We start from the raw sequence: 15087 nt of genomic DNA on the forward strand, positions 1-15087 counted from the left end.
CATGTTACATAACTGTTTCTTAAACTTGGCCATCATGGTCAAAAATTATATCTTTGAGACAGTAATGTTAAGGTAAAAAAATGTGAATCCTATGCTAAGGGGTAGTGCAATGATAATGGCGTGTGAGAATCCTATAGCTGTTTAATGCTGCAGATTTTGTGCATAAACAATGCTGATATCTTTAACTAGCAATGGTACTAGTGGATTTCTTTTTCAGACTAATTAAACAGCAACCACATTTAGAATTCATCATATACAAACTAGCCAGATCAAGAAAATTGTGTGCGGAACTTTAATTGATATCTAGATATGTATCAGAATTCACATGGCTTATAATAATGTTTCCTGCAACTGTGGCAGTAAGAAATAAATAATCACACCGTTAGGTAACACGTGACTATAAATGTCAAACAACATTATCTTAATATCTAAATCCAATACTTCATTTTATTTATGCTTTTGATAATAAAAGTGTTAATTTATTATATATAAAATGATAAAATTGTTTATCATATTATTTTTTTCGGTAGCATTTGTTTCTCTGAAAATGATCATTACTCGCCTATATATCAGTATCAATAAATGTAAAATGTATATCTACAAATGTAAAATAGACATTTATATGTTTTGGTTTGGTAAAAAGTTGTTCGTGTTCTGTGTTTGATAAAATCATTGTTGTAATTATGTCATTCTATTTGATAAAAATATTTTAATAGTGTTGTTTGGTAAGCATGGCTATCTATAAAATGTTATAGCTTTTAAACTTTGATTTGCTAAGTGGATTGAAGTCATTTAAGTTAATTTTATCAAATAATTTCAATTAAATCAATTAACTTATTAAACATAAGATTTTAGTTCTTAGCTTTTTAATCTTTGATTAACTTTTAGACTTTAGCTACCTTTTCAATTTTCAACTACAAGAACGTGTAGTTGTGTTACATAGTCATATAGTCGTATTTCATTCTCAATCCTGATAAAATGTAAAAGTTATCTTGGTTTATTAAATATTGATCAAACTTTTCAATTCTAAGTTTAAAAGATTGACCATTAGGTTGATCAACTTTTTAACTTTTAAACACTACAAATTTCTTCAAACTACTTAATCATTCAAACCTTACCAATCTCCCAAAGTGTGATCACCTTATTTCAAACGTTGATATTTGTCACCCCTTCTCTAAATTTCTTTTTTGCCCATAAAAACAAATGGTTATGAGATGAAATGATAACTAACGAAAATATATATACACTGATAAAAGTTTTTTATATTATTATTGCATCATCAATCATTTATTTTCAAATATTTACTTATAAAAAAGAAATTTAAATAAAAGGTGAATAATATACTAAATATATATAATTTTTTATACTATTATTATATAGATATTACACAATTATCTGTTATCATCATGATGTTGATGATTTACACAATTTATAAGCATCATTGCATGGTAGCATGCGTTTGCTGATTGATGCATATGACGTTTATTGTTTTTTGTTCCTATCTCTTATACTCGACGTGTTGTGGATGCAGAAAATTGAGTGTGTAACGTAACGTTCGTGTGCCGTTTGGAGCACTATATTTACTATTTAGCATAGGTTTAACATCATTTCGATTATTCCTTTTTGTGACTGGGATATGAAAATGAATGTAGTCGTACAACATCAAAATCATATGATGCTTTAATCGATGATGGTTCTAACGTTATAGTTTATAGAACAATGAGAATGTTATATTTATGAAGTGATAATGTAAAAATTTATATGCAATATATCATGTATAATTTATTTGTATTATTTTTACTTAGAAAATAAATGATAATTAAAAATAAATAATAAATATTACAGTAACAATATAAAAACTCTTATATTATCGTTAATATATGGTATGCCCTTCTTATAAATAACCCCAATTCATTGGGTCCAAAGTTAAAATGAAGGTGGAAAAAATGTACCTCTATAAAAAATGCAAAAAGTTGGCCCAAGTAACAAATACCATGTCATGTGTACGTTGCATCGTTCTAACCCGGCCCGTAAAGATTTTATTTATTTAGTTTATTACCCGCCTCATTGTGGACTTAATTGACTAATTAATTAATGAGAATAATATATCTTTATATATGGAGATAATTTATCGGCCAATAAAAATATAACATGTGTTATTTTATTTATATTTTAAAATATTTTTTATAGAAAATAATAAAATATAACAAATAAAATGGATTAAACTAATCTTAATGACAAATAAAACATAACAGAAAAATGAGTTTTCGTTACCAGTGAACTGTGTGTTGTTTTTTTGTTTCTCACTCAATTAAAAACTCTGAACAAAACTCTCTTCCATGATTTTGATTCTATGATCACGTTCTTAGCTTCAAATCCCTACCAATCAATCTCATTTTTTCTGCAATGGTGGTCTGCAAATGTCGCAAGGTTTCGCTCTCTTCTCTATTTCCCTGAATTTGGTTTCGCCAATCATGTTTGATTTGTTAGTTGAGGGTATGTAGATCGAATTGGAATTCTAAGATTCAGATCGATAATGTGTGATCTATGAGCTTTTGCATTTTGTTTGATATGATATTCTTATGTAAATGAGTGATGAAAACGTGTGTTTGAACTATTTTGTGTATCCATCAGGTTATAACATGTAACTGATAATAGTGATTCATAATCTAAGCGTGTTTTTGCATGTGATTTTTGCTTCTTCAGTTGTTTCACATTTTATTTGCTTATGATTAGAACTCAATTAATTGTATGTGATGCGTTTCGTATTGTTCTTTAGGCTACTAAGTTGTATTGCTTCGTGCACAAAGTTCCTGTCTGTGGAGAATGTATCTGCTTCCCGGAGCACCAAATTTGCGTGGTAAATTTTCCATTTTTTATCTTTCATTATTATGCTCTTCCAATTAATGCAAAAGTGTCTATTTTGTTTTTCCATTTCCTTCTTCGTTCCCATTCGATCTTATTTTTTCATCTTATGCATTATTAAAATTTGTCACTGCTTCATGAATCATATGTTCAAAGGCTTGGTTTATATTCTAATCCTGATTTTCCTCCTTCTCGGGGACCATGTTGCGGAGTAGCTTTTAGTTTTTTTGTTTTATTTTGGTGATATAAGAAAGACTGGAAGGAAATTGGCAATGAATTGACTTTATGTTATACTCATACATTGGTAAATCGGATTTCTTTACTCATTTGGTTGCTTGAGTGAATAATAAGGTTTGTGATTGTTCTAAATATGGATGTACTATACTGTAGAGTTTCTGGGGTTAACCATTGTTTGTTTTGTCATCTTTCATAGATCCGTACATATTCAGAATGGGTTATAGATGGCGAGTATGATTGGCCCCCTAAATGCTGCAAATGCCAAGTTGATTTGGAAGAGGGGACTGGATCTCAAACTACCCGACTGGGTTGCTTGCGTATGTTATTTTGCTTATGCATGCCTCTAAATAAACTCTTTGAATTTGAACTGAATTACATATTATGAATTTAACTTTTTTAAATAGACGTAATCCACACAAATTGCTTAGTCTCCCATATCAAGAGTTTTCCTCCACATACTGCTCCAGCAGGATATGTGTGTCCTTCATGTTCGACTCCGGTAAGTGTTACCTTAGGAAAATTGTGACGAATTGTAGTGTATTATTGTATGAAAGTAGTGTATTATTGTATTTATTTATCTTAAACTAATGGTTTTCCTTAGGAAAATTGTGACGAATTGTAGTTTTTTTGTAGATATTCTAAACTGAAAGTTAAGTCCACTAGTTTATCTTAAGCTATGCAAATCTGTTTCATGGAACATGTTCTAGGTGCCTAGAGCATTGCGTACAAACCAGGTGGAGAAAGTGACTCTTAGGCACTTCCCCATCCCACTCTCTTCTCATCTCAAAATCATTAATTAATACCTTGTCATTGAGGAACTTTTTGCAATAATTGCTTAGTCAAATAGAAGCGAAGGGTGTTTTGAAAATTAATATTCTATTAGCTACACACATATAACTTGTGAAGAAATCCCCCTTTCTTTTTTATATATAATTTTGGTGAAGTAACTCGTGCAGGTATGGCCTCCCAAAAGTGTCAAAGATTCAGGATCTCGTCTTCATTCCAAGTTGAAGGAAGCTATCATGCAGGTTATTTATGAAATGGGTACTTAAGTACTTCAGTTTGTTGGATCACTTTATTATTTTATGTGATAATAACTCAGAAAGATATCTTCACACAGATGTACTAGAGCAGCCATGTCGTCATAAAATGGGGTTTTATGTTGCAATTGTTGTTTTGGAATATAGATTAGAAAAGAGCTTGTTCTTTTGAGAATTTTATTATGGTAGAATCAGTGACAGACCCACAAAATTTAAACAGTGGGGTCAAATTATGTTAATACTCATAAGAAACATTTTGGCTAAAATATAAGAAACTCTTTAATTTTGCTTGCAACTATTTATACTTCAATCCTAGTTTCTCCTTAACGGCTTAGCGCCCTTCTCATTTTTGTCCAGCTACATCACGGTGAAGGGGTGATATTAAGGCTGATATACCATCTGGAATACTCATTTGAGGCATCATGCTTGATTTTTTATTAAATAGAGAGTGCCCAGTATTTGTGCTACAGCATTGATTTATGAGTATAGTGATAACTGGTAATTTGTGTGATTATTTCTGCCGAAAAACTGGGGTAACCCCTATTGTAGAAAAGATGGTAGAAACCCTAGGTGGTCTTGGCATTTGTGGAGAATACTTGTAGAAGCCCCGGTAAGTAGAGTAGATCGTGTGAAAGGTAGCCAATTGCTAGAGGCAGGAGACTATTAACAAGGATTTAGATGCTAATGGTTTCTCCACATACATGATTTACAATAGATATTATGAGATTGTTTGATCCATGTAGTTGATCTCACCTTGTGGGAAAAGGCATGGTTGTTGTTATTGTTGTGAGTCTGCTAAAAAACTGCCTTTGTTTTGGTTTAATTAGTTACAAGGCTGCTCTTCTTAAGCTAACTTGGGAAATGATCTCTTCAGATCAGGAATGGGCCCTATTCTATAGGGAAAGATTTGGAGCCTCTTCTAATCCTTCAAACAGATACTACAAGTCCTCAATATGGCTTAATATTAAGAATCGTTGGCATGTGGCAATCATAAACTCCAGATGGTTAGTTGGTGATGGGCATAACATAAGCTTCTGGAAAGACAACTGGCTTGGATGTCCTCTGGTGGACTCTATGAATATTCCAGATGAATTGCACAATTCTCTTCTAGCATCTGTTGCTGATTTCATATCTGGATCAAAGTGGATTATTCCTAACCTCATTGCTGATTTATTTCCTGAAATTGCCACACAGATTTCCAAGACTAGGATTCCTAGAATAAAGGACAAATTGGTGTGGACTGGCTCAAATGATGGATTGCTGTCACTAAAAGATGCCTACTCTTGTGTCCATACTCCTAATTTCATTCTCACTTGGTGCAAAACAATATGGTCTTCTTCAATCCCTTCTTCAAAGTCTTTTCTAATATGGAGATGGATAAATAAGAAGATGCCAACTTATGAGAATCTACAAAAGAGGGGTTGTTGTATGGTCTCAATGTGTAGCCTTTGCAAGGTGGCTTCTGAGAGCTCTGATCATTTGTTTCTCCATTGTAATCTAGCTAAACACCTATGGCATTGGGTATGTTCCACTTTCTCAATCCAATTGGTCACATCTTCTATCGACTCAATTTTGCTGGCTTGTAATTCAAGATGGAGCCACCAACTGAAAGACACTCTAGCTGTTGCAATCACTCATATAATTTCCACAATTTGGTTCTGTAGAAACCATGCTAGATTCGAGGACAAGACAATCTCAAGGTTTCAAGCTTTGGCTAAAATTAGAATGGCCACAACTTTGTCGGATAATACATCAAAGCACTATGCTAGTGGCTCTCTAGAGGAGGTCCACATCCTCAAGTCTCTCAATGTCTCAATTAAATACAGCAGGGCTCCTAGAATTTGTGAGATAAACTAGAAGAATCCTACATCGGGAGTAATAAAAATCAACACTGATGGGGTTGCAAAAGGGTCCCCTGGCCATGCAGGTGGTGGTGGGATCTTCAGAGATCACTCTGGTAAAATGGTGGCTTGCTTTGCAAGTTACTATGGTATTCACGATGCCCTTTATGATGAGCTTCAAACAACAATTTTAGCTATAGAAATTGCTTTCAAGCATGGCTGGAATTCAATATGGTTGGAGTGTGACTCTAAATTAGTTGTTGACATCTTCAATGGAAAGAGTAGGATGCCTTGGCAGCTTTGGTCGAAATGGAGCATATGTAAGCAAATTTTATTGGCAATGAATTTCTCAATTTCTCACATGATGACAACCTCTAGGGGATGCCTTTGATTGTAGGATCGTTTTAACTTGAAATTAAGAGCTTTATAAATCAAAATTCGGTGTTAGTATTGATTGAGATTTTTAGGACAATTTTAGGATAAATTTGTGGGGAAAGATGGAAAAGATATGAAGATAGAGACGCCACAAGCTCAAGAGCTTGATAAGTCAATGATATTCACCACAAGGAAGGATCCTTGATAAGAATTTAGACGCCACACCGAGAGGGTGATGAGTCTTAGAACGCCACAAGAATAAGGGTCTTGATAAGTTCGAATTAAGGAGCTTTGGCTCAACTTTAGGAATTCAATCCAATTTTTCTCAAAAAACAAACTTGCTTTATTAATGAATAAGCAAAATTATAAATATGCAGATTTGCCTTGCTGAAAAGATAAAAATCAAATCTAATTTAACGAATTGAAATCTAAAGATAAAATCCTAACTAACATAATCCTAACAAGCCTAATCTAATTTGATTTGATCATCTTATCTTGATCCCTTAAGTATCGCCACAAGTTGGTTCTGAAATTGAAAGTCAAGTAGAGCTTTGGCTTGTTCCAATCAGCCTTTTATCATCTCCTTAATTTGTGCATTGCCTTATCCTGAGGAGTAACCATATGTTGATTAAACCAATCTGATTTGGCAAAGGAAATTGAATAAATCTCCCTATTTATCTTTTAAGTCTTGCACTCCATATTTGTAGTTGTGTCCTTTTGTGCTCTTACATCCTTCCTATTTTCATGTCACCTTGTTTATGCTACACCACTTAGCCACTATTGGGCCAAATTATAAGGAAATAAATAATTTCCCAATCCCCAAAATACATCAAATTAAATACTAAAATACTTGAATGAAAAATAAACATAAATCCTAAGACTACATGAAAATTAAATTCTCATTTATTAATAACAATGCAAATAAAATAAAATAAACTATGCTATGAATTCTTTGCAAGAATATGGCCTCCAAGGGGTTCTCCTAGTCGGATGATTTGTCTTCCAAAAATCATAGGTTGCCCCCTTGGTTTACATCATAGCTTTGGTCGAAATGGAACATATGAAAGCAAATTTAGTGGCAATGAATTTCTCAATTTCTCACATATATAGAGAAGGAAACTATTGTGCTGATAAGTTGGCAAACTATGACATAGCTACTAGGATTTTTTCTTGGTGGAATGATATACCTCAATTCATAGTGGAAGGCTTCAATAGGAATAGGTTGGGTCTTCCCAACTATAGATTCTATGATTAGTAATTCTTCTTCTTCCTTAATCTTCCTTATCAATATATTTGTGGGGTGCTTTTGCACCTTTGCTTAAAAAAAAACTTATTGTGTATTAAATATGGGTCCACACTCACATATATTCATTATTAAGTGGCGTATGATATTTGGATATAATGTGATAAAAGATAAATTAGGGAAACATAAAATATTTCATGGATAGTTATTTTATGTTTTTCTAATTTTTATTAGTATTAGTATAGAAATTTATATAAAATAATTCATGGGTAGTTATTTAATGTTTATTAGTATAAGTATATATAAAGATGAATGTAGAAGTTATAAAATAAAAGTAGAAGTTATAAAATATGAAATAGGAAAACCCAAAATAACTTCATGAATTAAGTAGTATAGATACGCATTTTGATACTTTGTTTTCTCTACTTTTATTTGCACCTGGAGTTATTTTCGGCATCTGTTTTCTTCTCATTATATTAATGAAGTTGTCATTAGTTTTTATTTGTTTTTGTGCAGACTGGTATGGAAAAGAATATCTTTGGAAATCATCCAGTTTCATTGTCAGTGACAGAGTCCCGTGGTCCTCCACCTGCTTTTGCTTCTGATCCATTGATTGGTAGGGAAAATCATGGAAACTCAGACTCAGTAGATGGGTACTCACCTGCAACTGGATCAGAACCTTCTAAACTTTCAGTGACAGATATTATGGAGGTAGATGATCCTAATTCGGCAGGAAATTTCATGAGAGACTCAAGTCCTGTTGGTGTAAGGATTTTATGGTTGTCTGCTGCTTCTAAAAATTAGATGTTTTGGTTTACTTATTTCGTGCTTGTATTGTTCTGTCCAATTCGCATGTAGGCCTGCATTCTCTCTGTTTTATTCTAATGTGAGCTGTATCTATTGCAAACAATTCAGCCTGGTGCTACAACAAGGAAGGGCCCAGTCTATGTTGAACGACAGAATTCTGAAATCTCATATTATGCTGATGACGAAGATACGAATCGTAAAAAGTATGCAAAGAGAGGTGATATAGTCTTGTCAAATGAACTTTAAATATTTTAAAAGCATAAATATGTTTAGTCTCTGAAGTAGGGTCGTTTTGTTTTGGGTCCCTTGAAGGAAAAAAAACTGGTTCTGAGTCCCTGCAACCTAGTTTATTTTGATTTTTTGTCAGTGCCATTAGCTAAATTTCGTTAACTGGTGATGTGGCACCACACCAAGATGACATTTCAACACTCAATGGATTTTAGCTAATAGCAGGGACGAACATAAAAATAAACTATTGCTGCAGCTGCAGGGACTTAACCAATTTTTTTCAGGGACTGAAAACAAAACGGCCCTACTTTACACATATTTAAGCCTATTTAAAAATTGTGATGTGATTGTATTTTTTATGGGATAGAAGCTATTAGAAAACTTTTACCTTCTGATTTGACATGTAGGCTTAAGGCTTCCACTGGTCTTACATGCTGAAGTTGTCTAATTCAATTTATTAATTCAAACTTGCATCTTTGGAAGTGCAGGTCCATTCCGTCACAAGTTTCTTAGAGCATTGCTTCCATTCTGGTCCAGTGCTTTACCTACTCTACCAGTGACTGCACCTCCAAGAAAAGATGCAACAAATGCAGCTGAAGCCTCAGAAGGCCGTGCTCGGCATCAAAGATCATCAAGGATGGACCCGAGAAAAATTCTTCTCCTGATTGCAATTATGTATAGCTCTTGCTCCCCTTCCTTTATAATATATATTGGTCAAAGTAGGAAATGCATATGTTTGATTCACTAGTAATTTAGAATGAGGGTAGAGGAATATCATTTAGGATAAGTGAGGAGCAATTTAGTAAGTGGGCTGCATTTTATTGCCGCAAGTGGTATATATCACAGGATTATAGCGTTATAGGCTGTTCTAATATCAGTTAATACTTAACCACATCATCTAAAATATATTTGTTGACCATTCTCTCCTTGCTCTAAGAAGAAAAAGAAAGATATCATAGCACAAATAGTGATGCTGCAATTCCATTATCATATATGTAAACTCCAGTTATACGGAGTTTCAGTTGCGGTATTCTTTAAGTGATGAAGTTATCATGATCCATATGCAGGGCATGCATGGCAACTATGGGCATATTGTATTACAGACTAGTACAACGAGGTCCAGGGGAAGAGCTTTCTAATGATGAACAAATTTGACATGGAGTGCTCTGAAAGTCCAGAGATGTTCATTGGCTCCCATTTTCGATGTTGCCGGTTACCGATGCTTCTGCCTCCTTTCTGTATGGCTTCTGTATTTGGATCAGTCTCTGATTTTTGGTAAACATACAAGTAGCTGGTTGATAATTTTCATTTGAATGCCCATAACAGTGATCTGCTACATAAATCCTTGTCAGCCATCTTTGCCCTCAGTTTTGGTGTCCATTTGGAATGTAATTGCAGATTGGGGTTTAAATATTGTTCTTTTGATTGGTTTAAGTTGTAATTATCCGGAATCCTTAAACCTTGAAGACCAATTTGTATCAGCCATTTCAAATCTAACAAGAACATTTTTTAGCATATGCTTTTGCAAAACAACATTAACCTTTTAACTTTTGGTTAATGATAGGGCTTATCCTGGAGCTGTATTTCAGTTCCATTGGGAAAAAAAGGAAAATGCTGAAATTTCTACAGCTTGAACATATTTAGGGTAAGGACATTTTCATTTTATCCTACAAATCAAAGGTAGGAATAAAATGAAGTAAAAAAAGTTATTAAGTCAAACATTGGGGAATAGGGTGCATCTTAACCCAATACTTCATATAATACACAGTTGTGCAAATGGCTAACTTTGTGGTAACTCATAAGAGTGAAATATTTATGTATTATTAGTATAAATATTTATATATTATCAATATATTATACACTATTTATTTGTTTTATTTATATTTAAAAATTAATGATGTCCAAATATAAATAGTATATGATAGTATACATTTTTTTTCTCAATTTAGAATATTATTTGATGTGCAAATGAGTAGCAATTGGCATGTATGTGCTTAACTACCAGAAATTAGTTACACATCGAATAATATCTTATAGACTTCATATAATACAAGACGAACACATAATAATATTTATACATGAATAAACACGTATATAAATGGTGTGTGCAAAAAAAAAAATGCAAGTAGACTTTTAGGTTATGTTTGGGAATTATGAGGGAAAGAGAATGAAAGGAATCAAGAGCAATGATTGGGAAGAAATGAAAGGGGAAAAAAGACAATATTCTCATTTGTTTGGGAGTGTGAAACTTAAATGAGAGAGAAATAAAATAATGATAAATATAAAAATATTTTTTACTTTCCTTTAAAATTGTAATTAACATGGATAATAATATAATTATATAAGTTTACTATACTACATTTAGATTTTTTGACATTTTGTGAATGAAAAACTCTAAATTATGATAACTATGAAAATAGGCACATAAGGATTTTAGAGAGTTTTAGAAACTCTTCAAAATCTTTACCTATATTTCATCAAACTCCTACATAAGGGAAAGACTTTTCAAAGTCCTTTATTTCCCTCCAAAATTAAACTCAGGACTTATCAATTTTCCTTTATCCAACTTTATTTGCACCCCAAATTTGTACAATGCTCTTTTTGGGAAAAGAAAAGAAGACGTCACCATTTATTTTTCTTAATATTTCACTTTCTTACCTAAAAAAGTTGTTTAAGTTTTATGTGCCAACTTATAATACCAAAAAAACAGTTTGCCCATAATATAATGAGAGAGCAATATGGACAAGAACATTAGTATTGGTTGGGTGAAGGAGAAAAATTGATCAAATCCCTATAAAATAAATTTCATACATCTTAATTTGATCCATTAATAAAATTTCTATATATCCCTCTTCCCCGGTAAGAAAAAAATACATGAAAATATCTCTTCCTCAATATATCATTGCATGGAACAATTGCAAGGTGCATTTTTCATCTAAGTGGGCATTCAATATGCACATTTTCTATCATAAGAAGTGTGTCACTCCATATAATATTTTCTCTGATTGATTAGAAAAATATTTTATTATTAAATTTTAAATATAAATATATATTTTTCAACTAATCAAAACAAATGTCACATAGAATGACAAACTCTTCTGGGACAGTAGAAGTTGACCCCATATCTTATAACATTTTATCATTAAAAAGATTGTTGCAAAGGTGGAGATCCATTGGAGTTTAATTTCAAACTGCAGAGTGAAAATGATCCTGGTCCCATTGAGCATTATTTTTAGAGGACTTAGAAGGTAAATGCTGTCTCTATAAGATAATAATGAGTTGTGTTGAAATTGAAAGCTCAAATAATGCCAATGCAAGAGAATATTAGTTCATCCTTCTCAATTTTTTAACCTTTTCAGAGTCAAAATATTTAATGAAACAAAGTCAATATACTTTTTTAATGAACATTGTAACCAGTTTACTTTCACAAAAGTCACCTTCTATAATTAGACAAAGCTTGGGAAAATAAAATAATTTAAATTGACAGTAGACAAAGCATAAACTAAATTGTTTACTTATTTACTATGGAATTCAAATACTTTTAAAATTTCCAATAGAAGTTGACAAGTTAGATTATCATGATATTCTATAGGGAAAATTTTAAAGGCCATTTTTTTTTGGTTTCCCACAGGTATTATTGCACTAGAGGCAATCCTGTCCGAGTCGAGAATATCCATAGGTAAGTGGGGCTAACTCTCCCAACGGACATTTTTTCCATCCACAAGACTCGAACCTGGGTTCTTGCTTAAGGGGAATTAAGCATGTACCACTTGAACCAATGCCCGTTGGTATTTTAAAGGCCATTGAATTCTATGGTAAATTAACACAATTTAATTTATGCTTTCTCTAGTGTCAACTTAATTTTTTTTGTTCCTAACTTTAATTATGGATTTTTACAATGAGAAACCGGTGTAGTTTGCATAGTATTATAATTTCAACGGCATCTTACCTAAATAATAACAATATTAATAGGATAACAATAAAGTAAACAAAAAAATCAAGTGCATATTAAATATGACACTAGAGTTGGACTTCTTCTCTATTGACTTATGGATTAGAATAGTTAAAAATTGAAATAGTCTAAATATATAATTAGTATATTTAAATGGTTGACAATTTAAAAGTAAATCCTTAAAAAAAAGAGTTCCACTATTGGGTGTTGTTGCAAGCTATTGAAGTGAAAATGAATGATATAATGGAATTTAATTATATATAAAATAGCTGGCTTCATTGACTTGCATGGGTTTATAGTTAGGAAAAGGTTTTCAGTGTTTCATTTTATCCAACAACTATTCCAACACCAAAGAGAAAAAAGACAAGAATAGAACATCCCATAGGGCATGGAATGTGTTTGTTCCTTATTCGTTAGTAGAATCAAATCAAAGGTTTCTGAATTCAACAACCTTAACCCTTGTGTTTACTTCAAATTGCTATGAAAACAAAAAATGATTTGGGCTACAACATTAAAATACACTTTAAAAAACATTACTATCATCTAGTACTATACCAACTTACTAATTTGATATGTTTCAAGGATATGTATTCTTAATTCTATTTGTATTTTCTGAAGCTTTTAATTAATATATTGATATGTTTATTTTATTAGTATTTTATCTCAAATGGCAAATCATAGTTTCTAGAATTTTACAAAAAATCATTGGTTCTAGAAGGGGTTGAATACTTGAATAATTTGGTGCTGCACGTTGTATTGACCAATGTAAATGCTCAGATATAATCAAATTATCAAAGTACTTTTTTGTAATCACTTTGGTACCTCCAAACCAATATTGGAGAGTTAAATTTGTACTTTATCTTTTTTCTTAAGTAGATTTTTGTAATATATATGTATGACCATATGGTAAAATATCAACAAAACTAACCAATCATGGAAAATTGGTTTCCTTAATACTTTAGGTGATATATTTAACCTTCCACTCTTTATTCCAAAAACTTGATTTTCTTACTAAGCATACATTACATAACCCTTCATTTGAAAATTTATATTGTTTATTGTTAATAAATGATATTCACTACGTACTCATTAGCTCATGCATTACAAGGATAAAATTAGGGATGACAATGAAAACTGAACCCGTAGGTACCCGCCCGAACTGAACCCGAAATTAACGAGGAAAACCTGATGTGATTGAGTTTGGGTTCGGGTTTTACATGGGTTTAATTTTCGGGTTTGGTAGAGCAAAGACCCTCATTCGAACCCATCCCGAGGTAATGTAATTCAATTTAAAATTGAAATTTCTATCATGTGCCCATTATTTTTAATTTTTAATTTTACTTACATTGGATCTTCAAACATAAAAGAAATAAAAGAAATGAAATAATATAAAAGAAAATAGAAATGCTACAGAAAATTAAAACGAAAATCATATCATACTTTCCTTAGTCCATATATAATTTTTGGGTTCGGGTTATCTGAAACCCGATAGGTTCGGAGATAATATCTTTATTTTCAATTCTGTTGAGCTTGTGTTCAAGTTCGGTTTTAAATTTTGGGTTTATGTGTGTGCAAACCCGACCCCAACCGTCTCGATGCCATTCCTAAATATAACCTGTAACTTTCAATTTTATAGGTTACACCATTTGCTGGACTCACTTCATTTAAAGCTCAATAATATATTTTTTAAATCTATGTTGTGAAACTGATTCATTTTTTTACAAAAAAGGGCAAGAATGGGAGTAACTAATGATGAGGGAGAATTAATTAGGGATCAGTAGCAATTTTTTTGTGTGTGGATATTACCAAAGATATCCTTCACTTCTGATACCTATGGATAAGAAATTTATTTTGGTGTGTGTGATTGTATATTTTAGCAAATATCATTTTCAAGAATTGAAATTTTGATCTTTTAATCATCATGAAAATCTAGCATAATGAATAATAAGTAGTTTTTTTCTTAAAAAGTAAGCAAATGCCGTGAAATTAAAATAAGACATCAATAATTAACCCAAAACATTAATACTCAACAAATAAGAAAGAGGAAGTAAATTAATCCATGAACGCGTTTCAGGCAACAGCAACAACTTATATTGAGTATCTCTTGCAAAAGGAAGATGGAAAAAAATTAATTACCCCACCTAATCTATGAATTAATGATTGCTTATTAAAATAAAATTGCATCTAAATTTTCAGCATATTTTTTTATGAAGGGTGCGTAATAAAAAAATGGTGGTCAGAAATATCTAACCCAATGCCAACTATTTCATAATACGAATCTGCTGGCAAATAAATAAACACACAAAATGAAAAATGCTTTATTTTTTTTATAGTTGTGTGCCTGCCGGCAGAAACTATATGGCCATACATATTATTTTTATTAACTTAAAATTATTTCTAAAATGCAATCGCAATCAATGCCAGAAACAAAATCTCATATTTTTAAAGGGACTCTAAAATGTATATAAATGAAGTAAGAAGAGGATGATAAACAATAAG

The 15087-nt window shown here is 31.8% G+C and overlaps 1 protein-coding gene across 2 annotated transcripts; it reads left to right on the forward strand.

The window, feature by feature from the left end:
* Positions 2301–10151, forward strand: LOC109353543 (zinc finger protein-like 1 homolog). 2 transcript variants are annotated; one of them, XR_002108468.1, is made up of 10 exons: positions 2301–2430; positions 2780–2860; positions 3299–3419; positions 3507–3601; positions 4059–4130; positions 8118–8366; positions 8517–8625; positions 9125–9311; positions 9704–9841; positions 9928–10151. XR_002108468.1 is itself a non-coding variant. In XM_019595861.1 (9 exons), the coding sequence occupies exons 1-9, from the start codon at positions 2407–2409 to the stop codon at positions 9789–9791; spliced, it is 1026 nt and encodes a 341-aa protein (XP_019451406.1). In that variant the 5' UTR covers positions 2301–2406; the 3' UTR covers positions 9792–10151. The 2 variants fall into 2 exon arrangements, 1 of the variants encoding a protein (XP_019451406.1); XM_019595861.1 differs by having other exon boundaries at positions 9704–10151.

Source organism: Lupinus angustifolius, chromosome LG08 (genome assembly GCF_001865875.1).
Source record: "Lupinus angustifolius cultivar Tanjil chromosome LG08, LupAngTanjil_v1.0, whole genome shotgun sequence".
Taxonomy (NCBI): Eukaryota; Viridiplantae; Streptophyta; class Magnoliopsida; order Fabales; family Fabaceae; genus Lupinus; species Lupinus angustifolius.